General features: G+C 32.5%; 2 protein-coding genes across 2 annotated transcripts; both read left to right on the top strand.

Annotated features, from left to right (window-relative positions):
• The first annotated feature begins 1,075 nt into the window (after positions 1 to 1,075).
• On the top strand, positions 1,076 to 6,951 carry LOC140445196 (uncharacterized). Its single transcript, XM_072537088.1, has 2 exons — positions 1,076 to 1,417; positions 4,356 to 6,951. The coding sequence occupies exons 1-2, from the start codon at positions 1,183 to 1,185 to the stop codon at positions 5,999 to 6,001; spliced, it is 1,881 nt and encodes a 626-aa protein (XP_072393189.1). The 5' UTR covers positions 1,076 to 1,182; the 3' UTR covers positions 6,002 to 6,951.
• A 7,388-nt stretch (positions 6,952 to 14,339) lies between these two features.
• On the top strand, positions 14,340 to 24,975 carry LOC140445206 (uncharacterized). Its single transcript, XM_072537100.1, has 2 exons — positions 14,340 to 14,684; positions 21,355 to 24,975. The coding sequence occupies exons 1-2, from the start codon at positions 14,450 to 14,452 to the stop codon at positions 22,992 to 22,994; spliced, it is 1,875 nt and encodes a 624-aa protein (XP_072393201.1). The 5' UTR covers positions 14,340 to 14,449; the 3' UTR covers positions 22,995 to 24,975.
• Positions 24,976 to 26,111: the final 1,136 nt, after the last annotated feature.

The following is a 26,111-nucleotide window of genomic DNA, read 5'->3' on the forward strand; positions in this document are numbered from 1 at the left end:
TATGCATAAATCAAGAACTATCTTAGATAACAGATAAAAGCCTGGATCGTCCAAAACTAGTTTCTGAGAAGAATAGTGGTAAAATTTTGCAAAAAAAACTGAAAGAAATACTCTGTCAAGCTACAGCTAAATGGATTAAGTTTATCAAAGTAATGTCGCATGTAGATACATAAATCTGGATTAAAGTTTTATAAAGTTGAATTACAAGTAACAGTTTAAAACTTTACTCATAGTTTAAAAATGAAATTTTCTTATAGGCAAATGAAAAGTCACTGTTAACAAATAAACACAAGCACGCCAGTACTCATGTGGGCAAAATCTAAACTTTATTGGTCAGTAGAAGATTGATCCAGAGTAATTTTTAATGACGAAGCAAAATGTTGGTGATTACCGTAAACGAGTTATTCGCACTAAGCATGACGCTTTTCAGAATAACCGTTTGAAACTGACCATAGATAAAATTACACCAAACTGACCGTCAAATTTCTTAAGAAGTGACGGTTTGGGGTTGTGTGACAGTTTCAGGGTTACGATATTATCAATTTATTGATGGTTCCGTAACTGCTACGAAATATCAACAAATACTGAAAAACTGCCTACTATCAAGCATTGTGAAATTAAATGTTAATTTTGCATATTTTTCTACACAGAAAATTCTATGATTAATAAACATTTCTTTTTGTCTACATTTGCCAATTTGTCAAAGTTCTTTATATACAACACGAACGAATAAATACTCGTTTCTTCTCATATTGCTTGCAATTAATTATTACATTTTTTTGGCATTTGCCTTTGATAATAAGCTGATACATTTGGCAATCCTCAAACCACCGGTTGCCAGATTGTTACAGATGGTCACCAGATGTGTGTGGAAAGTACCTGAATACTATTCTTATTATTTTTTGACAGAATTTCTTTTTTACTGTTAGTTTGTTAACGTTCTATTGGATTTTTATTAATTATAAATCATATGCTCTTTCCCGATTTATTAAAAAAACATGGCAACACAGCCAAACGTCAACATTTCGTTCTATGAACTTTAATTGACAGCTCAATTATAGCTATCTTCAATGGGACCAAATGTGAAAAGTGAGAATCGTCCAATTGTTGTTTGAATAGTATTTGTTGAATTGTGGTTTCACATTTTAAATGTAAAATTATTATTGAAATACATAAAATCAAATGGAAGTAAAACAAGAAATTATCGATGAAACGTGTAAAGTAGAAATAGATTATAATGACCTGGATAATGCTCTTTTGGATGGCTTTAAATGTGAAATTAAGGAGGAATCCACTAGGCAAAATACACATGAGAGATATGATTATTTAGAATTAAAGGAACATCCCATAAATACTGAAATAGAAGGACATGGGAATAAACTCAACCCATTTGAAGAAAACCAAAAAACTGAAAAAGGTTAGTAATTACCCAGGTGTAGTAAGAGAGTAGGATATCCACAGATATTAAATTTACAGCAATGAATTCTGCTTAACTTATTAATGATTGTACAGTGATTTTTATTGAGACACCCTTTTTTATGTTATTTAAATTTAAAACAATGTCTTATTTTTAAAAACCTTGATCATTGCATACCATGAAACAACAGGAAATAAGAAATGTCCATGAAACCATTGTGAACCCTTTGATATGCTCAAGAAGGGCAATTCTAACAAGTATTGTCATAGTTATACAAAATATTTTTTCTTAACTATTAACAAAAAAAATATTTCTGCTTTGTTGGTAGGTTTAGGTAAGTTAGATTTGATTATGTTAGGTTTGGTTACATTTTATTCTTACCTACTTTTAACAAAATATTACTGGTTAGCAGATTTAATTTTGGTTACCTAATGTTAAATTAAAACATTTTATTCTTACCTACCTTTATTAACAAAAAATTACTGGTTTCTTGCAGTTTTTTTATGTTAGATGTGATTAGGTTAAGTTCTGTTAGGTTAGTTAGAGAAAATTGAAAATTGTTTGGTAGTGGAAGGTCACATAGGCAATAAAGCGTGCCTATTAGAAAGAGATGCAGGACTACCCTGACTCATTATATGTCTATGGTATAGTTCACAAAAAATTAAGTATTTTTGAGGCATACCCTCTTAATACATACTTACAGTTCTCTCATATATAGAAGTAATATACAATACCTAGGAATAAATTTTTTAACAATATAATTCTGATCTTACATACAATTTAAAGACATAAAACAGACAATTACCAATTAAGTGTTTTGTTTTAACAATATTTTGTTAACCAAAGAAATATCAATCACAGAAATAAAAAATTCTTTCTGCCAATTATAGGCATTACAGGGTTGTCTGAATTTCATCATTATTTTTTAAATTATGCATGAAATTCAATTTATAGACAACAAACACAGTCTGGTCCATTAAGCAATCTTGATTAAAGTATGCTCTTTTCTATTCCTAGTTTGACTTATCTTTACAAGCAATTTTAAATTGATACAGCAAGCATATAGCATATTTTAAAGCATTATCCCTTAAGCTTATTTAAACCACTGTTTCCCAAAGTTCCTTCGATCAGGGACGCTTTTTGACAAAAAAATTAGTTGTCACCTTGTCTTATCCCACCAAGCTCATTCATGATTTAATAACATTGCTGAATCAAAGGGAAGTTTTAATTTTACTTGCCTGCTGTATAATTTTCTTGTGAAGAAACTTTCTCTAAACTCCTAAGTGGAGCATAGAGCTTCAGTGAAAACACGCCATTGGGTTCTATTTTGCGCTAAGGCCTTCACCTCATTCCAAGACTTTCCTTGACCTCTTATCTCGTCCATGATGGATCTTCTCCAAGTTTGTACTGGGCGACCTCTTTTTCTTTTCCCTTGGGGATTCCACTCTAGGGCAGTCTTTGTGACTGCTCATTTGTTATACTCCTTTTATAAATTAATTACTAGGTCAAACTGCATGCTTCAAGCCTTATTACCAATATATATCAAACAAATAATTGTTACAGTTTAAATTAACAAGTGGCAAACAAACAAGTAGGCCACAAATCCAGGAGGCAGTAAAATTCATTGTTTAATGATATTAAACACCTACCTTTCGTATTTAATCATGACAAGGCATTACACTAGTGCCTGAATTTTTCTGTAATTTTAAATTTGACTTTATATAACTGAGAAAATGTGTTTAAACAACAAACTTTCCATTGCCCTTCTGTAGTAAACTGGTGCATAATTTATTTGTATTACATTTTTTCACTACTTTATGACACTATTTTATTAGGCATATATTGTGGAATGTCAATTTCTCTTTAATCTAAATGTTTGGTCAGTCTGTACCAAAATATTAAGCAGCCAAGAGCAGACATATGTAGCATTCAATCTACATCTACCTAATTTTATCATTTATTGAAAATCGTTAACAATCTACTGGTAGAAGTTTCATTCTTTCGCTGAATATTTTAAAAAAGAACATCAATTACAATAATTGTATGTTATATTATTTCAAATTATTTACAAAAGTAAAACTGTGACAAATATTGAAAAATTAAAACGAAAACTTAAATACATTTCTTTTAAAAATTTTCAGTAGTTTCTAAATGTCAGCTTTTCCTTTTTTGTTGAGTCATTCCATTTTGAAGAACTCGATCTGGTGGACATTTTTTTCAGTTTTATAATTGTGAGCTTCTTAAATAGAAGATTGTCAATTGACCAGATTACTTTAATATGACTGGTTTTCAACAGTTTATAAATTATTGTTTAAGATTTGGTTTACATATCTACCTTTATAAGAATACACACACCGGCAAATTTGCAGGAACAGGTTATTAATGCAATGTATTTCTTTATATTTCTATTTTATAGACTATATCTATAAAATATCAATGAATGCTCCTTGCCACCTTACAGTTTTAAATGTCAAACTGTCAAATTAATTTGTTTACTTGTGTTGTATTTTACATTTTAAAGTCATATTATGTGTTGATAACAAGTTAATATATTTAATTGTCAAGTTATTTTTGTTTGGGTTTGTTGGACTTGATTTTTTAATTTTTTTTTTTAATTAGTGGTGTTCTTATTGTAAAGAGCAAGTAAAAATGGGTGATTTAATAACGATTGACGTCACAATATTATTGGATTTTACGGATAGATATGCAAATATTGAATGCATTGAGGTTAGACTATTACTAAAGACAAAAGGACAGACTATCACGGATATAGAAGACAGACACGCAGGTTTCTCCAGACATAATTTTATCCTTGAGTAAACTTCAGCTGTAGAGCTGTACATTTTAGTAACCTTTAATTTGATTATTACATTTATTTGGTTTTACATTTATTTTCTATTGTACTCAATATTTATATTATAGTCAGTTTGATTTTTAGATTATCTCCAAGATAACAAAATGGAAATTATGGAGGCACTAATTGAACATTCAGCTCACGAAGGGAGTTATTTGAATCCATATACTGAAGGAAAAACATTAAATATAAATAGCAAAGTGGTGACTAAAAAAAAAACTTACAAATGTGAGATTTGTTTTAAGCGGTTTGCTCGAAAAGGTACTTTAACTGATCACCTAAAAATTCACATTGGAAAAAAAGCTCACACTTGTGAGGTTTGTTTTAAACAATTTATTCAAGCAGGTAGTTTGAAAAAACATTTGAGAGTGCACACTGGAGAAAAACCTTACAAGTGTGAAATTTGTTTAAAGAAGTTTACTGAGACAAGTGATTTGAAAGGGCATTTGAGAGTGCACACTGGGGAAAAACCTTACAAGTGTGAAATTTGCTTTAAGCAGTTTACTTTTGCTGGTAATTTGAAAAAACATTTGAGAGTGCACTCTGGGGAAAAACCTTACAAGTGTGAAATTTGTTTTAAGCAGTTTGCTCAAAAAAGTACTTTAACTGATCACATGAAACTTCACTTTGGTGAAAAAGCTTATAAGTGTGAGGTTTGTTTTAAACAATTTTTTCAAGCAAGCAATTTGAAAAAACATTTGATAGTGCACACTAGAGAAAAACCTCACAAGTGTGAGATTTGTTTTAAGCAGTTTGTTGAAAAAAGGACTTTAACAGATCACATGAAATTTCACTTTGGAGAAAAAGCTTACAAGTGTGAGGTTTGTTTTAAACAATTTATTCAAGCAGCTAGTTTGAAAAAACATTTGAGAGTACACACTGGAGAAAAACCTTATAAGTGTGAAATTTGTTTAAAGAAGTTTACTGATATGAGTGGTTTGAAAGGGCATTTGAGAGTGCACACTGGGGAAAAACCTTACAAGTGTGAAATTTGCTTAAAGCAGTTTACTTTAGCAAGTTACTTGAAAATACATTTAAGAGTGCACACTGGGGAAAAACCTTACAAGTGTGAAATTTGTTTTAAGCAGTTTGCTCAAAAGAGTATATTAACTGATCACATAAAAATTCACATTGGAAAAAAAGCTCACACTTGTGAGGTTTGTTTTAAACAATTTATTCAAGCAGGTAATTTAAAAAAACATTTGAGAGTGCACACTGGAGAAAAACCTTACAAGTGTGAAATTTGTTTAAAGAAGTTTAGTGACACAAGTGGTTTGAAATGGCATTTGAGACGGCACACTGGGGAAAAACCTTACAAGTGTGAAATTTGCCTTAAGCAGTTTACTTCAGCTAGTAGTTTGAAAAAACATTTAAGAACATTTGAGCACTCTGGGGAAAAACCTTACAAATGTGAGATTTGTTTTAAGCAGTTTGTTGAAAAAAGGACTTTAACAGATCACATGAAACTTCACTTTGGAGAAACAGCTTACAAGTGTGAGGTTTGTTTTAAACAATTTTTTCAAGCAGGTAATTTGAAAAAACATTTGAGAGTGCACACTGGGGAAAAACCTTACAAGTGTGAAATTTGCTTTAAGCAGTTTACTTCAGCTAGTAGTTTGAAAATACATTTGAGAGTGCACTCTGGGGAAAAACCTTACAAGTGTGAAATTTGTTTTAAGCAGTTTTCTCAGAAAATTCATTTGGAAAGTCATTTGAGAGTGCACACTTAAGAAAATCCTTAAAGTGTGAAATTTGTTTTAAGCAGTTTTCTCAAGTAAATATTAAAAAAAAACATTTTTTATACAACCCATATAACCTATTATGTCTTAAGAATCATTAAAGTATGGAAAAGTTAGTGTCAACTCAATATTGGGACAGTAGGAAGGAACTGCTAAAAACCGAAAAATGTAAGACAAATAAGCTGTGAAAACAACAAATGTTCCTATATTCTACAGTTAATATCTTGTTAATTTCTGTATTATTTTAATAAAACTGTTCGTTTTATCTATACAAATTCAAAAATTCGTTAGTTGGTGATTATTACCGCAAAAAAATCTGTGAAATGGCAGATGACCGTAATATTCGTAAAAGTACAGTGTAGAATATAATTAAGCATTATGCATAAATCAAGAACTATCTTAGATAACAGATAAAAGCCTAGATCGTCCAAAACTAGTTTCTGATAAGAATAGAAGAATAGTGGTAAAATTTTTCAAAAAAACTGAAAGAAATACTCTGTCAAGCTACAGCTAAATGGATTAAGTTTATCAAAGTAATGTCGCAAGTAGATACATAAATCTGGATTAAAGTTTTATAAAGTTGAATTACAAGTAACAGTTTAATACTTTATTCATAGTTTAAAAATGAAATTTTCTTATAGGCAAATGAAAAGTCACTGTTAACAAAAAAACACAAGCACACCAGGCTCATGTGGACAAAATCTAAACTTTATTGGTCAGTAGAAGATTAATCCAGAGTAATTTTTAATGACGAAGCAAAATGTTGGTGATTACCGTAAACGAGTTATTCACACTAAGCATGACGCTTTTCAGAATAACCGTTTGAAACGGACCGTCAAATTTCTTAAGAAGTGACGGTTTGGGTTTGTGTGACAGTTTCAGGGTTACGATATTATCAATTTATTGATGGTTCTGTAACTGCTACGAAATATCAACAAATACTGAAAAACTGCCTACTATCAAGCATTGTGAAATTGAACTTTAATTATATTTACCCTTGAACAGTGCAGATCCTTAGTCGAGTCAATGTTTAACTGAATTGGATCGGTAAAAAATCTAAGGGTGATGTTACTACGTTTTATAAATAAGTATTCATTATATCTCCCAATATTTAGTTGTCAACAAAATAAACATTATTATTAATAAGTAGGGATAGATTAAATATATTTTTTTTTGTGTTTCTAAATGAACCTGTATTATTAGTAAGTATAATTATTACGTAGTATTATTAGTAACTAATTAAATAGTATTATATTAAAAGCATTAGAAAAAAAAATAAACTGCCAAGTATCTGAATTGTGTATTTTTGTTTGGTCCAATATATACTTATTAGGGCTCGTACATAATAAAACAACATACTAAACCCAGACTGCCAAGATAAAAAGGTAAATAGATGAGAAGAGTGTGACTCAGATCACCACTTAGTAATACGGAGGATACACTTTCCACAAAAGGTATGAATATACCTGGAAACATAAACAGAGAAAATATAATAAAAATAGAAAAAATATAGCCACTTTGATAGTTTAAACAATGAAAGCACACATCTACTCTATTCCTGGACTAACAGAAAATTGAACGAAGTCCAGAAATCTACGCCGGTTGAATACGAGTAGATAAAAGGTAGCAGAAGAAGCTTTATTAGAACAAGGTCCAACAACAACCAAACCTTGTTGGTGGGATCAGGAAATCCAATAGAAAAGAAGAAACTATAACAAAAAGTATTGAAAAGGGAGACGAACAAAGAAAAATACAACATAAACTGTTAAATCGAGAGATAAAACGAGAAGTAAGCATAAAAAAAAATCGGTTGCCTGTAAAGTCGGTTTACGGGCGAAGATTTTACGTGACAACGTCTTTTTCTCGGTAGAATATTTATTGATATGAATATTATTAAATTGCACAATAGGAACAAGGAATTGAATGAAAATAAGAATTGCACAAATTTTAACTATTGAAATATATTTTGTTTACTAAAACATTGTACATGTAAACTTAAACTTAACTAATTTCTATTTGAGTGATTTTGTTGAGGATAGGACGATGATAGGAGAAATATGAAATGAAAGGAAGTGTTTCTGCTGTAATGTGTCTTGAACGCCAAGAACGCTCGAGAAAGACAGAGACACAAGCACGCACCGATTCAACGCGCCTAATTCTCTAGTGCTGCGCGCGCAGCGGACCGATCATGTTTGAGTGGGAGAGAGACGCAAGGCATTCGCCGGTCCGGCGGGCCTCTCTCTCGTTCGGTGACTCATCGTAACAGACGTGAGCGGGCGTTACACTTTTTCATGAATGACTCCGAGCCACAACCTAATTTAAGACGTTGTCACGTCAATAAGCCCTGAAAAAAAATTCGTACACATACATAACCTTTAAGGAGACAAAGAGTTCAGAAGGAAAAAGAGAGACATAAAAACTGTTGAAACAACTAATAAAAACATCATTAGATTGGTAACTATTTGAGGAAACATGGATAAAGCACTTCGAGGATTTGCTGACGAAAAAAGAAAGAACAGTGGTGAAGATGAAGTCAGAGAAACAATAAATACGGGTAGGGCAATGACATGAGCGTACTCTTTTCTCTGGCAAAAGTCAATCAAAAAATAAAAAAAAAAACATCTACAGAGGTATTGTTCAAAGTATTATACTTTACACTATATGGCTAGGAGGTTTGGGATGTTACCAAAGTTAATGAAAACAAACTTATACGACAGAGATGCAGTGGCGGATCCAAGGGGGTGGTCACGGGGGTCATGACCCCTCCCAAACAAAAATAAATATCAATCAAATAATCCTAAAAAAAATTATTTAAAATCTATCAACCCTATAAGCAGGAAGTTAAGAGTTGAAATGGTTCAAGAAAATAGGAAGAATTTGAATCCAATAATATAAACTGTTGTGGTAGACAAAATATTTCTTTGAGAGGGCATAGGGATGATAAAAATAGTAAAAGTATTGTAAACAGCGATGGCACAGAAAAAAATGATGGCAATTTTTGCTTCGTTCAAATTATACAGCTTGTATCATATCATAGTATTATACAAGCTTCGTTCAAATATAAGCAGGAAATTTTCATCTGCCTTGGAAATGGTCCATGTCTCCGACCCATATGTCAACACTGGTTGTAGAAGGATATAGAAAAATATATAAACGAATGTGAAATATGCCAAAGATCAAAATATAATAGAAATCCACATAAAGAACCTTTAATATTAACCCACACACCATCCAAGCCTTTTGAGATAATACATATAGATACTTATAAAGTTGGTAATCAAAGATTTTTAACAATTATAGATAAATTTTCAAAATATGGCCAAGCGTTACCATATTTTGGCACAGCGATATCAGCGTGTCAACAATTAGGTACATATATTTATTTATAAGTTTACAGTTCGGTACTCTCTTACCAACTAAACTCACTCCTAAAAACGTTACATATATATAAAAAAATTACTATGTTCTAGAATATTCTGGCGTTGTCCCACCTCTAATTCGCCTACGTGACCGGCTATTCTCTCGCACTCGATACATCGTGAATGTTTTCGAAGAGTATTAGAGATGCAATGCAACCGTTACCTGGGCCATGCCAAAAGTATGTTCTTTTCTTCAACACTGCTCCCCTCTTAAATCTGATCGTCCCGATCAGCAACTCTATAGGTAGGCACAGGATGGCGGAATCTACAGGACTCTCCAGCTCTGCATGAACCCTTTAGAAAGAAATAACAGTCTACTGACTTTGAAGGATACGATCTCATCGGGTTAATGCAACACACAGTAATTCGTACGCCGGTGTCTCGGAAGATCACTTCAAGCATGCTTCTGACAATCTTCCAGTCCAAATTATCTAGCGCATGGCCTATCTTGGGTAAGGCCAAATTCTTGATGTCGTAATTGCACACAATTTTCTTCAAATTAGTTAGAGCACGCCATATATCCTCGTAGCTTGCCCTGTCTGTATACGACTTCCTGGTCACCATATACAGCAAAGATCGAGAACCATCTTCTAATCTCAGTACTCTTCCAACTTTAGGCTGCTGGTTTTTTAACTCGTCCAAACGACCGAATTTCTTATAAAATACGGATGAGATTCCTTTAGTCATCTCAAGATCTTGGGCAACACAGTGGGCTAGAGAGACGTTATGCGGAACATTAAAAAGATCTTGCTGAACTTCTGTGGTCACGCCGAATCTAGCACTCTTTCTCTCTGCGTAATTGGACATAAATTCATTAAAGCTTGGTCGCCGGTCATGTTTGATCTCATGTTAAAGGGTTCGTGCTTCTTCTGTTTCATTTGAGCCAGCATATGGTGCAAGACGATTTATGTGAACTACTTTTGGTTTACCTTTCGGCAACTTCTTAATTCGGTATATTACGTCATTTATTTTCTTTTTAATTTCATATGGACCTTCCCATTGTCTTTGCAGTTTGGGAGACAAGCCTCGACGACGTTGTGGATTATAAAGCCAAACAAGATCACCTACTTCATAGCATCGAGAATCATATTGATCTTTCATTCTGTCACTGGCTATCTGGATGTGTTGTCGGGCAAGTTCATGAATGTTGTTCATTCTTAACTTCAGGCGGTCGACATAATCTTCGCTTGCAACATGTTCTTCGGAAGGTCTGCAGCCAAACTCTAGGTCTCAGGGTAAACGAACTTCACGACCTAACATCAGGCAGGTTGGAGTCTGGCCTGTAGTTTCATTCACGGCCGAGCGGTAGGCCATTAGGAATAAATGAATGTGCTGGTCCCAATCTCTTTGATGTTCTGATACAACTTTGGACAGGTGTTTACCCATTGTTCGGTTCATTCTCTCGACCATTCCATCTGATTGAGGATGCAGGGGTGTCGTTCTGGTCTTATTGACACCAATCAATTTACAAACGTTTTGGAAAAGGGTTGACTCGAAGTTTTGCCCTTGGTCGGAGTGGATCTCCAAAGGAACACCAAATCGGCTAAAGAATTCTTTAACAAGTACCTCTGCAACGGTAGCAGCTTCTTGATTTGGTATCGCATAGGCCTCAGTCCATTTCGTAAAATAATCCATGGCTACCAGGATATATTTATTTCCATCATTTGTCTCTGGAAGTGGACCTGCAATGTCGATTGCTACTCTTTCCATAGGACTACCAACATTGTACTGTCTCATGGGTGACCTCTTTTTACCAGCTGGACCATTACTGGTTGCACACAGTTCACATTTCCGGCACCATCTTCTTACATCATCTTTACAGTTCACTCAATAGAACCGTTCTCGAACTTTTAGCAGAGTCTTCGTGATACCAAAGTGTCCACCTGATACACCGTCATGCAACTGACGCAATACTTCTGACACTTTACTTTTAGGTACAATCAACTGAAGCTTAGTTTCTGTACCATCATCGTTCTCAAAGGTTCTATACAGAAGATCGATCATCTTTCAGCACTAGACAATTCCATTGGCTCCAGTAACACTTGACTTCTGGACTACATGCACTAATGTCTTGCCAAGAAGGTCTTTTACTTCGACGCATCCAATCCAATACTCTTTTTATACATGGATCATCTGCTTGGGCGTCTTGTAGCTGTTCAGGCTGCCATTGATCATTAATGACGGTGGTTCGTCTCACGGGGCAAAGTCGTTCTTCTAATTCAAGACAATGATTAAGATTTGCACTGTATGGCCGTCTTGACTGAGCCTCAGCATTTGAATGACTTTTTCCAGCCCAGTGTTCGATCTGTTCTAGCTTTCTGACAGTTGAATTATTTTCATGCAATTTACGACGAATGTGATCCACGTCGTTACCATTCCAACATCTGGTTTCACGTCTCTTCGGCATCATGTTACGAACTACTTTCCGTACGATTTCCTCTAGACGTTTATCGTTTTGTACGTCGTTCTCTTCAGAGATTCGTACTCGATAGCTCCGTGAAACTTGACTAGCTGTTTCATGTTCCAAGGCAATAGCGAGCGCTTCATCTAAAACTTTCGGTCTTGATAGTCGTAAAGCTTTCTGTAGTTCACTGTCTCTTAACCCATTGACGAAGGCATCTACAGCAATTTCTTCCAAAATGTTGTCTGGTGCCTCTGGATATGCCAACAGCGCTATACGAGCAATATCTGCTTCAAATTCTTGCAAACTCTCACTTGCTCGTTGGATTCTACTTCTTATTTGTACTTTGTAGACTGGTTGTAGATGGGCATCTCCGTAACGTTTATCTAGTCGAGTGAACAAGGTCTGTTAACATTTTTCTTGACCCTTGGGAATTGATCTTAGGATATCAGCAGCATCACCTCGTAAAGCAGCAGTCAAGAAAACAGCTTTTTCTTGTTCTGTCCAATGATTGGCTGTCGCAATAGCTTCAAATTGTCTAAGGTATATGGACCAAGAAGACTTTCCATCAAATGGTGGCAATTTGAATCTCATATTATGTGTCGTTTCGTCTCTAGGTGATTCTTCTTTCACTACCGAATCTAAGGCTATTGTGTTAACCGGTGGTAGCACTTTTGTATTAATTATCATGTTCTCTAACTGTTTGATCTTCTCTTCTACTTTATCGAATGTTCTTGTGACTTCTTCAAATTTGTCATTGTTTTGATTACATACTTCGTCGAATCTTCTAGACATATTTTCGAATTTCTCGTCGTTTTGTCTAGCTATTTCTTTAATAGTTTGAGCCGTTTCATTGAATCTTTCATCATTCTTTCGAGAAGATTCTTCAATCATTTGAGACGTTTCATCGAATCTTTTGGAAACAGTATCGAATTTATCATCATTTTTTTTAGAAAATTCTTCTATCATTTTAGACGTTTCATTGAATCTTTCATCATTCTTTCGAGAAGATTCTTCAATTTTTTTAGAAGTTTCTTCTATCTTCATTAAAACTGCTTCTTCTGCTGACTGAAACTGGAATGTCTCTGGGTCATCTCCATTCTTGTTAAGAACATTCTTCAGTCGTTCTTGGAGGATCTTCTTGGACCCGCTGCAATCTTCATCGCGTTCTTCTAGTTGCTCTCGCAACTGTTTTACTGAGAGTTGTACTAGCAGCATCTTTGGTCAGGCACACACGTACTTTTTAAATGTTCTTTCGTACAAAGATCACTACCGATCTACGCGGATGTTCCCGACGAACAATACTTTTCAAAAGTTCAAAAGTCTTTTTCAAAAGTCACTGCTGAATTTATTTCTTTTTTACTCACACCGTAACACCAACTGTAGCGAGATTAAATAAAACGAGCGGTTCGGATTTATATACATATATTTATTTATAAGTTTACAGTTCGGTACTCTTTTATCAACTAAACTCACTCCTAAAAACGTTACATATATATAACAAAGTTACTATGTTCTAGAATATTCTGGCATTGTCCCACCTCTAATTCGCTTACGTGACCGGCTATTCTCTCTCGCACTCGATACATCGCGAATGTTTTCGAAGAGTATTAGAGATGCAATGCAACCGTTACCTGGGCCATGTCAAAAGTATGTTCGTAACAATATTTTGGCATCGAATAAGTGGACGATTTTCACATTTGGTCCCATTGAAGATAGCTACAAAGGAGCTGTGAATTAAATTCACAAAACAAATTTTTGACGTTTGACTGTGTTGTCATGTCTTTATAATGTATATGTTGTAGGCTTCAATTACAAATAGAGAAGCTTTCAAAAATACATTTTTATTATATTATATGAATTATGCAATTTTTTTTATTTTTTTATATACAAAACGAACGAATAAATACTAGTTTCTTCTCATATTAATTGCAGTTAATTATTACAACATTTTTTTGGCATTTGCCTTTGATAATAAGCTAATAGATTTGGATTTGGCAATCCTCAAACCACTAGTTGCCAGATTGTTACAGATGGTCACCAGATGTCTGTGGAAAGTACCTGAATACTATTCTTATTATTTTTTGAAAGAATTTCTTTTTGACTGTTAGTTTGTTAACGTTCTATTGGATTTTTATTAATTATAAATCACATGCTATTTCCCGATTTATTAAAAAAACATGGCAACACAGTCAAGCGTCAACATTTCATTCTATGAACTTTAATTGACAGCTCAATTATAGCTATCTTCAATGGGACCAAATGTGAAAATCGTCCGAATAGGTTTTTATTTATTATTTTATGGCTATATTTATTTTCCACATAAAATTCGGAACATTTTGAATTTCTCGCCTAAAATTCAGTATATCCTTTTTGAATTTCCCACCTTAAATTGAGAACCTACATTTTGAATTTGCCGCTAAATATTTTAGTTCCCGATTCCGAACTTATTTGGCGCTAGAAACTCTCACCCCAATTTTTGATTGTTGATTGTTCCATGGTTGGTACAATGAGATTGTTGTTCATTGATTTCTGATTTCAGAAAACCTATATACCTAGATTTGTTATAGTGGTTTCACATTTTAAATGTAAAATTATTATTGAAATACATAAAATCAAATGGAAGTAAAACAAGAAATTATAGAAGAAACGTGTAAAGTAGAAATAGAGTATAATGACCTGGATAATGCTCTTTTGGATGACTTTAAATGTGAAATTAAGGAGGAATGCAGTAGGCAAAATACACATGAAAGATATGATTATTTAGAATTAAAGGAACATCCCATAAATACTGAAATAGAAGGACATGGGAATAAACTCAACTCATTTGAAGAAAACCAAAAAATTGAAAAAGGTTAGTAATTACCCAGGTGTAGTAAGAGATTAGGATGTCCACAGATATGAAATTTACAGCAATGAATTCTGCTTAACTTATTAATGATTGTACAGTGATTTTTATTGAGACACCCTTTTTTTATTTTATTTAAATTTAAAATAATAATGTATTATTTTTAAAAACCTTGACCATTGCATACCATGAAACAACAGGAAATAAGAAATGACACCAGGAAATCATTGTTAACCCTTTGATATGCTCAAGAAGGACAATGCTAACCAGTAGAGTCATAGTTATACAAAATGTTTTTTCTTAACTATTAACAAAAAAAATATTTCTGCTTTGTTGGTAGGTTTAGGTAAGTTAGATTTGATTATGTTAGGTTTGGTTACATTTTATTCTTACCTACTTTTATTAACAAAAAATTACTGGTTTCTTGCAGTTTTTTTATGTTAGATGTGGTTAGGTTAAGTTCTGTTAGGTTATTTAGAGAAAAATTGTTTGGTAGTGGAAGGTTACATAGGCAATAAAGTGTGCCTATTAGAAAGATATACAGGACTGCCCTGTCTCATTATAAGTCTACCGTATAGTTCACAAAAAATTAGGCATTTTTGAGGCATACCCTCTTAATAAATAATTACAGTTCTCTCATATGTAGAAGTAGTCTACAATACCTAGGAATACATTTTTTAACAATATAATTTTGATCTTACATACAATTTAAAGACATAAAACAGACAATTACCAATTAAGTGTTTTGTTTTAACAATATTTTGTTAACCAAAGAAATATCAACCACAGAAATAAAAAATTCTTTCTGCTAATTATAGGCATTACAGGGTTGTCTGAATTTCATAATTTTTTTTTAAATTCTGCATGAAATTCAATTTATAGATAACAAACACACAGTCTGGTCCATTAAGCAATCTTGAGTAAAGTATGCTCTTTTCTATTCCTAGTTTGACTTATCTTTACGAGCAATTTTTAATTGATACAGCAAGCATATAGCATATTTTAAATCATTATCGCTTAAGCTTATTTAAACCACTGTTTCCCAAAGTTCCTTCGATCAGGGACGCTTTTTGACAAAAAAATTAGTTGTCACCTTGTCTTATCCCACCAAGCTCATTCATGATTTAATAACATTGCTGAATCAAAGGGAAGATTTAATTTTACTTGCCTGCTGTATAATTTTCTTGTATCAGGTAAGAATTAGTTACTCTATAAATACAGGAATGAATTGAAGTTGTGGATTAAAGTAAAACCACCAAACCCAATTGACCTTTTTATTGACATGAACCTGGAAAATAATGACTTAAGCGTTAGGACCTATGGCTTGCTTTTGATCAACTCTACCTCCCTCATTTGTTATACAGATTCGGCAAATTTTCAACTACCGTATACGTTATTCAATATGTGGAACGAAGATAACACTTAATTGTTTGAATAGAAGTGAGAGGCAGTCATCATCTCGACGGAGTAGGTATGACTTTTAAACAGTGTTGCTATTATTTCTGTTACATCTTCCCTTCTAAATTTTAGTCCGATGCATGAGTCTAAAATAATATTTAAAACCACTACAGTTCATTGTAAAATAAAAATTAATATTGTCCCAAAAAAATTCAAATAAAGTAGCCACGTAATTGTTATTTTCAAATCGATTTTATCAATTACTTTATTAGTTAACAAAGAACAGTGATTTAAGTAATTTATGTGTGGCAACAAAGCATTATTCCCCTGAAGAGTTTGAAATTTTAAGCAACGCCTTCTTTTACAGTGCGAAGCGGCATAAAAATACACCGATGACCGACAGTAATTATCGGACGTTGATGGGGTGTAGTTCTTTGCATAAAATTATTTCGTCGCCAACTTTCCGTCAGTAAATCTTTAAGAAAAACTCAAACACTTATAGGAATTCGAGTTTTAAATGTAATTTTTGTAGATTTTTAGCTCTGGTAGCTAGGAAATAAAACAATAATTAACTTAACAAACATTAACTAAATATAAATATTATTTTTATAAGAAAAAAACCAATCAAAAAAATTATTCTAAATAATTAAAATTAAAGGCATTTTTAAAAAATCTCTAACCAATTAAATGTTCAAACAAACCACCATTTTAAGCTAAACAAAATCCGAATCTATCAATTAAAGCAAGTCTCATTGGATTTAGCTGATTTGGTTGTACTCGACTACAAAGTTGAACAATTTTTTCTTACAATTCTGCTAAATTGGTGGCTCGTTCGAAATCATGCCGATATAATTTTGATTTTAGCATTCCTAATCCTTGGGGCATTCCCCTGGTGATCTAGGGGGCCATTTTAATAAATCTAGATACTTTCGCCCATTTAGATTTCCCGTAATAAAAAATGGACCAATTATATTATCGTTATAAATGTTAGTCCACACATTTAATTTCTTTGGGAATTGTGTTTTCACAGCAATACTCAAATGTTTCTTTTCCCTAGACCAATAGCGGACGACAGATGGATTATGACGTTTATGGATTGTGAATGAAGATTCATCGGAAAACATTTTTTAAAAAGTTATTATTTTTAAAAAGCAGCAATAAATAACTGTATTATTTCTACAATAGAATGGTTCCCATAATACCATTTCACCATTTGAATCTTTTCTTTTTGAAAATACAGTAGAACCTCGATAGGTCAAACCTCAATAAATTAAAAACCTCTATAACTTCAAAAAATTATATGTTCCCTTCCCATCGGAGCCCAAAACCTCTACAACTTAAAATACACAATCTCGATAACTTAAATAAATAATATCAATATTGGCCCTCAGTAACTTAAAGAAATGTTTTCACAATCCCTATAAAATAAAATTGTTTACCAATGACAGCTGAACAGCTTACTGTATCATAAGTTTTGATCACTGTTCTAGAAACATCGATTTAGGTACTGTGTGATACCTTGCTTAAAATGAGTTCAAAAAGAAAATTAACAACGCTAACATATGCTGATAAATTAAAAGCTATAGAAGCAGTGAAAAATGGATTCAAAAGAAAAGAAGTTGCGGCTCTGTTTGGAATACACGAGAGTACATTATCAATCATCATAAAAAAAGAAACCGAACTATTGAAAAAACAAGAATCAGGAGACAAAAATTGCCAAATTCCCTAATTTGGAACAGTGTTTGTTTACGTGGTTAAAACAATATCGAAACAAAAACATCAGTATCAGTGGACCCATACTGAAAGAAAAGGCTATAGAGTTCGCTAATTCACTAAAAATCGATAATTTTAAAGCCAGCAATGGCTGGTTAGAGAATTTCAATAAACGAATGATTTAGTCTTAAAAAAATGTGCGGCGAAAGTACGAGCGTAAGCAAATCAGTCTGCCAAGAATGGAAATCTGACTTGCATAATTTAGTGAATAATTATGATCCCAATGATGTTTTTATTGCTGATGAAACTGGTCTGTTTTTTAAATGTCTTCCCGAAAAAACATTAACATTCAAAAATAAAAAATGTCATGGAGAAAAACACAGCAAGGAACGACTTACGATTCTGCTTTGTGCAAATTCTACGGGCACAGAAAAACTCAAACCTTTAATTATATAGGTAAGTCAAAAAAACCTCGGTGTTTTGCAGGTTTAAAATCACTACCCATGGATTACGAAGCTAATAAAAAAGCATGGATGACAGCAGAACTTTTTAAAAAATGGCTGAATAATATAGATTAGCAAAGGGCAACTTGAAATAGAAAAATTGTTCTGTTCATCGACAACTGAACAGCACACGGAGACATACCACCATTAAAGGCAATCAAAGTACAATTTCTTCCACCAAACACAACATCACAACTTCAACCTTTGGATCAGAGTATCATTAAAAATTTTAAAACATTATACAGAAAAGAAGTTGTTAGAAGAATGATAGCTGATATGGAGCAAAATACGATTTCTTCTATCAATGTTCTTCAAGTAATGAGGATAATGAACAAAACATGGCAAAACGTAACACTCCTCACAGTGAAAAACTGCTTTAGAACCTGTGGTTTTTCTTCAGAACCTCAAGAAATCATTTTGAAGAGGAAGATAATAATGATCCTGAATAATGGAATAACAACATGTACTGTATTTAAAGTTATAAAGACGATGAATTTAATGACGACCTACAAACTTCATCTAAGAGCATATCAATCAACGAAGCAAGAGTGCTATAACGACTGTACGATCATTTATAGAGCAGTGTAGAAACATAAAAGATAACGTATTTTCTTCTCTATGTTATTTAAAATCAAATCGATTTAGAATCTATGAATTGTTTAAATCAAAAGAAAATCAGACTTTTTTTAGTAGACTATACCTTTAATTATTGCTTTAACTTTTTGTAACGAATATAATAAATGAATGTAGTGTATAATAAATGCCTATATTTTAATGAACTTCTGACCTATATTAATCCATCACAACATAGACCCTTGATAACTTAAAACCTGTATAACTTAAAATATTTGGTTTTTCCCTTGGAATTTAACTTATCGAGGTTCTACTGTATACGCTTGGCATGTTAATTATTTGTTTTCAACCTTTTACCACGACAGCTAAAAATCAAAGAAATAGACCTTACCTTATTGACCTTAAACCTGCTGTACAGATAAGGACCGCCTATTCTTTTGAGGGGAAGTCGTAGAGGGGGCAAATGCTTTATACTATTTGTCTGTCTACTGAAGTGCGATATTTATTTAGCTCACGCTGTTGTCGCATCTCAATTTCTCAATTCTGTATTCTTTGTTAATTAATGAAGTAATGATATAATCGTTTAAAAAATAATACTTACATGATTACTTCATGTAAGGTTTGTTGGGGCAATATTAATTTTCATTCTACAATGAACTGTAGTGGATTTAAACATTATGTTACACTCATGTATCCGACTAATGTTTTAGAAGGAGTTATGTTACAGAAATTTCGCAACACTGTTTAAAAATTAGACTCGCTACTCCAAGTGCGTGGATTGTGTCTCACTCGTATTCAAACAATTAAGTGTTATCTTTGTTCCACATACTGAATAACGTATACGGTAGTTGAAAATTTGCCGAATCGGTATATATATATATATATATATATATATATATATATATATATATATATATATATATATATATATATATATATATATATATATATATGGATCTTCTCCAAGTTTGTACTGGGCGACCTCTTTTTCTTTTCCCTTGGGGATTCCACTCTAGGGCAGTCTTTACGACTGCTCATTTGTTATATTCCTTTTATAAATTAATTACTAGGTCAAACTGCATGCTTCAAGCCTTATTACTAATATATATCAAACAAATAATTGTTACAAGTAGGCCACAAATCCAGGAGACAATAAAATTAATTGTTTAATGATATTTAATGATATTAAACACCTACCTTTCATATTTAATCATGACAAGGCATTACACTAGTGCCTGAATTATTCTGTAATTTTAAATTTGACTTTATATAACTGAGAAAATGTGTTTAAACAACAAACTTTCCATTGTCCTTCTGTAGTAAACTGGTGCATAATTTATTTGTATTATATTTTTTCGCTACTTTATGACACTATTTTATTAGGAATATATTGTGGAATGTCAATTTCTCTTTAATCTAAATTTTTGGTTAGTCTGTACCAAAATATTAAGCAGCCAAGAGCAGACATATGTAGCATTCAATCTACATCTACCTAATTTTATCATTTATTGAAAATCGTTAACACTCTACTGGTAGAAGTTTCATTCTTTCGCTGAATATTTTAAAAAAGAACATCAATTACAATAATTGTATGTTATATTATTTCAAATTATTTACAAAAGTAAAACTGTGACAAATATTGAAAAATTAAAACGAAAACTTAAATACATTTCTTTTAAAAATTTTCAGTAGTTTCTAAATGTCAGCTTTTCCTTTTTTGTTGAGTCACTCCATTTTGAAGAACTTGATCTGGTGGACATTTTTTTCAGGTTTATAATTGTGAGCTTCTTAAATAGAAGATTGTCAATTGATCAGATTACTTCAATATGACTGGTTTTCAACAGTTTATAAATAGTTGACATATTGTTTAAGATTTGGCTTACATACTTACCTTTATAATAATACACACACCGGCAAATTTGCAGGAACAGGTTATTAATGCAATGTATTTCTTTATTTTTCTATTTTATAGACTATATCTAGATAGCTTTGAATGCTCCTCGCCACCTTAAAGTTTTAAATGTCAAAATGCCAAATTAATTTGTTTACTTGTGTTGTATTTTACATTTTAAAGTCATATTATGTGTTGATAACAAGTTAATATATTTAATTGTCAAGTTATTTTTGTTTGGGTTTGTTGGAAGTGATTTTTAATTTTTTTTTTAATTAGTGGTGTTCTTATTGTAAAGAGCAAGTAAAAATGGGTGATTTAATACCGACTGACGTCACAAAATTATTGGATTTTACGGGTAGATATGCAAATATTGAATGCATTGAGGTTAGACTATTACTAAAGACAATAGGACAGACTATCACGCATATAGAAGACAGACACGCAAGTTTCTCCAGACATAATTTTATTCTTGAGTACACTTCAGCTGTAGAGCTGTACATTTTAGTAACCTTTAATTTGATTATTACATTTAGTTGGTTTTACATTTATTTTCTATTGTACTCAATATTTATATTATAGTCAGTTTGATTTTTAGATTATCTCCAAGATAACAAAATGGAAATTATGGAGGCAATAATTGAACATTCAGCTCACGAAGGGAGTTATATAAATCCATATGCTGAAGGAAAAACATTAAATATAAATAGCAAAGTGGTGACTAAAAAAAGAACTTACAAATGTGAGATTTGTTTTAAGCAGTTTGCTCAAAAAAGTATGTTAACTGATCACATAAAAATTCACATTGGAAAAAAAACTCACACTTGTGAGGTTTGTTTTAAACAATTTATTCAAGCAGGTAGTTTGAAAAAACATTTGAGAGTGCACACTGGAGAAAAACCTTACAAGTGTGAAATTTGTTTAAAGAAGTTTTCTGAGACAAGTGGTTTGAAAGGGCATTTGAGAGTGCACACTGGGGAAAAACCTTACAAGTGTGAAATTTGCTTTAAGCAGTTTAATTTAGCTAGTAATTTGAAAAAACATTTGAGAGTGCACTCTGGGGAAAAACCTTACAAGTGTGAGATTTGTTTTAAGCAGTTTGTTGGAAAAAGAACTTTAACAGATCACATGAAACTTCACTTTGGAGAAAAAGCTTACAAGTGTGAGGTTTGTTTTAAACAATTTTTTCAAGCAGGTAATTTGAAAAAACATTTGAGAGTGCACACTGGAGAAAAACCTTACAAGTGTGAAATTTGTTTAAAGAAGTTTACTGATACGAGTGGTTTGAAAGGGCATTTGAGAGTGCACACTGGGGAAAAACCTTACAAGTGTGAAATTTGCTATAAGCAGTTTACTTCAGCAACTTACTTGAAAATACATTTAAGAGTGCACACTGGGGAGAAACCTTACAAGTGTGAAATTTGTTTTAAGCAGTTTGTTCAAAAAAGTATGTTAACTGGTCACATAAAAATTCACATTGGAAAAAAAGCTCACACTTGTGAGGTTTGTTTTAAACAATTTATTCAAGCAGGTAATTTGAAAACACATTTGAGAGTGCACACTGGAGAAAAACCTTACAAGTGTGAAATTTGTTTAAAGAAGTTTACTGACACAAGTGGTTTGAAAGGGCATTTGAGAGTGCACACTGGGCAAAAACCTTACAAGTGTGAAATTTGCTTTAAGCAGTTTACTTCAGCTAGTAATTTGAAAAAACATTTGAGAATGCACTCTGAGGAAAAATCTTTCAAGTGTGAGATTTGTTTTAAGCAGTTTGTTGAAAAAAGGACTTTAACAGATCACATGAAACTTCACTTTGGAGAAAAAGCTTACAAGTGTCAGGTTTGTTTTAAACAATTTTTTCAAGCAGGTAATTTGAAAAAACATTTGATAGTGCACACTGGAGAAAAACCTTACAAGTGTGAAATTTGTTTAAAGAAGTTTATTAATACGAGTGGTTTGAAAGGGCATTTGAGAGTGCACACTGGGGAAAAACCTTACAAGTGTGAAATTTGCTTAAAGCAGTTTACTTTAGCAAGTTACTTGAAAATACATTTAAGAGTGCACACTGGGGAAAAACCTTACAAGTGTGAAATTTGCTTTAAGCAGTTTACTTCAACTAGTAATTTGAAAAAACATTTGAGGGTGCACTCTGGGGAAAAACCTTACAAGTGTGAAATTTGTATTAAGCAGTTTTCTCAGAATATTCATTTGGAACGTCATTTGAGAGTGCACACTTAGGAAAATCCTTAAAAGTGTGAAATTTGTTTTAAGCAGTTTTCTCAAGTAAATATTAAAAAAAAAACATTTTTTTACACAACTCATATAACCTATTATGTCGTAAGAATCATTAAAATATGTAAAAATTAGTGTCAACTCAGTTTTGGGACAGTAGGAAGTAACTGCTGAAAACCGAAAAATGTAAGACAAATAAGCTGCGAAAACAACAAATGTTCCTATATTCTACAGTTAATATCTTGTCAATTTCAGTTAATTTCTGTATTATTTCAATAAAATTGTTCGTTTTATCTCTACAAATTCAAAAATTCGTTAGTTGGTGATTATTACCGCAAAAAAATCCGTGAAATGGCAGATGACCGTAATATTCATAAAATTACAGTGTAGAATATAATTAAGCATTATGCATAAATCAAGAACTATCTTAGATAACAGATAAAAGCCTGGATCGTCCAAAACTAGTTTCTGATAAGAATAGAAGAATAGTGGTAAAATTTTGCAAAAAACTGAAAGAAATACTCTGTCAAGCTACAGCTAAACGGAATATTGAAACTGGATTAAGTTTATCAAAGTAATGTTGTCGCAAGTAGATACATAAATCTGGATTAAAGTTTTATAAGGTTGAATTACAAGTAACAGTTTAAAACTTTACTCATAGTTTAAAAAATGAAATTTTCTTATAGGCAAATGAAAAGTCACTGTTAACAAAAAAACACAAGCACGCCAGGCTCATGTGGGCAAAATATAAACTTTATTGGTCAGTAGAAGATAGCATGACGACTAAGCATGACGCTTTTCAGAATACCGTTTGAAACGGACCGTCAAATTTCTTAAGAAGTGACGGTTTGGGTTTGTGACAGTTTCAGGGTTACGATATTATCAATTTATTGATGGTTCTGTAACTGCTACGAAATATGAACAAATACTGAAAAACTGCGTACTATCAAGCATTGTGAAATTGAATTTTAATTATATTTACCCCTGAACAGTGCAGATCCTTAGTCGAGTCAATGTTTAACTGAATTGGATCGGTAAAAGTCTAAGGGTGATGTTACTACGTTTTATAAATAAGTATTCATTATATCTCCCAATATTTAGTTATCAACAAAATAAACATTATTATTAATAAGTAGGGATATATTAAGTATATTTTGTTTTGTGTTTCTAATTGAACCTATATTATTAGTAAGTATTGTTATTACGTAGTATTATTAGTAACTAATTAAATAGTATTATATTAAAAGCATTAGAAAAAAAATAAACTGCCAACTATCTGAATTGTGTATGTATTTTTGTTTGGTCCAATATATACTTATCAGGGCTGGTACATAATAAAACAACATACTAAACCCAGAGTGACAAGATAAAAAGGTAAACAGATGAGAAGAGTGTGACTTAGATCACCACTTAGTAATACGGAGAATACACTTTCCACAAAAAGTATGAATATACCTGGATACATAAATAGAGAAAATATAATAAAAATAGAAAAAACATAGCCACTTTGATAGTTTAAACAACGAAAGCACACGTCTACTCTATTCCTGGACTAACACAAAATTGAACGAAGTCCAGAAATCTACGCCGGTTGAATACGAGTAGATAAAAGGCAGTAGAAGAAGCTTTATTAGAACAAGGTCCAACAACAACCAAACCTTGTTGGTGGGATCAGGAAATCCAATAGGAAAGAAGAAACAATAACAAAAAGTATTGCAAAGGGAGATGAACAAACAAAAATACAACATAAAGTGTTAAATCGAGAGAAAAAACGAGAAGTAAGCACAAAAAATAAGCCCTGAAAAAAAAAATTCGAACACATAGGGCAATGACATGAACGTACTCTTTTCTCTGGCAAAAGTCAATCAAAAAATTAAAAAAAACATCTACAGAGGTATTGTGCAAAGTATTATACTTTACACTATATGGCTAGGAGGTTTGGGATGTTACCAAAGTTAATAAAAACAAACATACGACAGAGATGCAGTGGCGGATCCAAGGGGGGGGGGTCATGACCCCTCCCAAACAAAAATAAATATCAATCAAATAATCCTAAAAAAATTATTTACAATCCATCAACCCTATAAGCAGGAAGTTAAGAGTTGAAATGGTTCAAGAAAATAGGAAGAATTTGAATCCAATAATATAAACTGTTATTCTTTGTGGTAGACAAAATATTTCTTTGAAAGGGCATAGGGATGATAAAAATAGTAAAAGTATTGTAAACAGCGATGGTACAGAAAAAATGAAGACGTCGATTCAGAAGGAGAACGCCGCTTAACTAGAGTTGCTTTAGGCCACATTGTTGAAGATTCCGTAAAGAATTTTAATTTAGATTTAAATTTTTGTGTAGGTTTTGGTGTCGACAGTTGCTCAGTAATGGCATTCGAAACGAAAGGTGCCGTTAACGAATTAAAAAAATCGGCAAAACATGCTGTGCGTTGTCCATGTAGCAATCATATTTTGAATAATTCCTTGGCAAGCTCCTCAAAAGTTATATCTTGTCATAATGCTGCTTCCTAATAAGGAACTGGGGGCTGTTGTCCAAGGTATTTGTGAAACTCGTTGGGTTGAAAGGCATGAAGGTCATCTTCAGTTCCAGGGCCCTGATTCTAATTGAGATTTCGACTCAAAACATGTCGAAATTAATATGGCGACGTCGAAATGCGACTTTGTGAACCTTGTGGATTTCAGCTGAACTAACCAAACGACGTCACTAATTTTCGACTTATCGAAATTAATTTCAACTTCAAGAAAGTGGTTGAAATTTCATTTCGATTTCGAGTCGAAATTAATCTGACCTGACATGACTGACTGGACTGGGAGAAGTGAACTTAGGTTCAGTTTAGGTAGGCGGTGTTTTGGTCCTTGCAAGGAAAACTGAGGCAAAAAGTATTAATATGGCTGTGTTTTAAGGACATTTGCTAGTTTTGGAGGAATTAGAGAGGATAGATATCCGACGCTCATAACGGAGGATAAGAATGTTACGGGATACTCAAAATTCTTTTTCACTAAGTGATGCTCAATTTAGGCAGCATTTCCGGCTTAATAAACAAGCTGCAAATTATTTAATAAGTGTATTAGAACCATATTTGGAAGAAGGTGTTTATGCCTCTAGGATAC

The sequence above is a fragment of the Diabrotica undecimpunctata genome, chromosome 1, assembly GCF_040954645.1.
Source record: "Diabrotica undecimpunctata isolate CICGRU chromosome 1, icDiaUnde3, whole genome shotgun sequence".
NCBI classification, from domain to species: domain Eukaryota; kingdom Metazoa; phylum Arthropoda; class Insecta; order Coleoptera; family Chrysomelidae; genus Diabrotica; species Diabrotica undecimpunctata.

Coding starts and splice junctions, on each gene's coding strand:
- LOC140445196 (XM_072537088.1), top strand. CDS start 1,183: ATGGAAGTAAAACAAGAAATTATCGATGAAACGTGTAAAGTAGAAATA. Junction 1,418..4,355: donor AAACCAAAAAACTGAAAAAG/GTTAGTAATTAC, acceptor TTTGATTTTTAG/ATTATCTCCAAGATAACAAA.
- LOC140445206 (XM_072537100.1), top strand. CDS start 14,450: ATGGAAGTAAAACAAGAAATTATAGAAGAAACGTGTAAAGTAGAAATA. Junction 14,685..21,354: donor AAACCAAAAAATTGAAAAAG/GTTAGTAATTAC, acceptor TTTGATTTTTAG/ATTATCTCCAAGATAACAAA.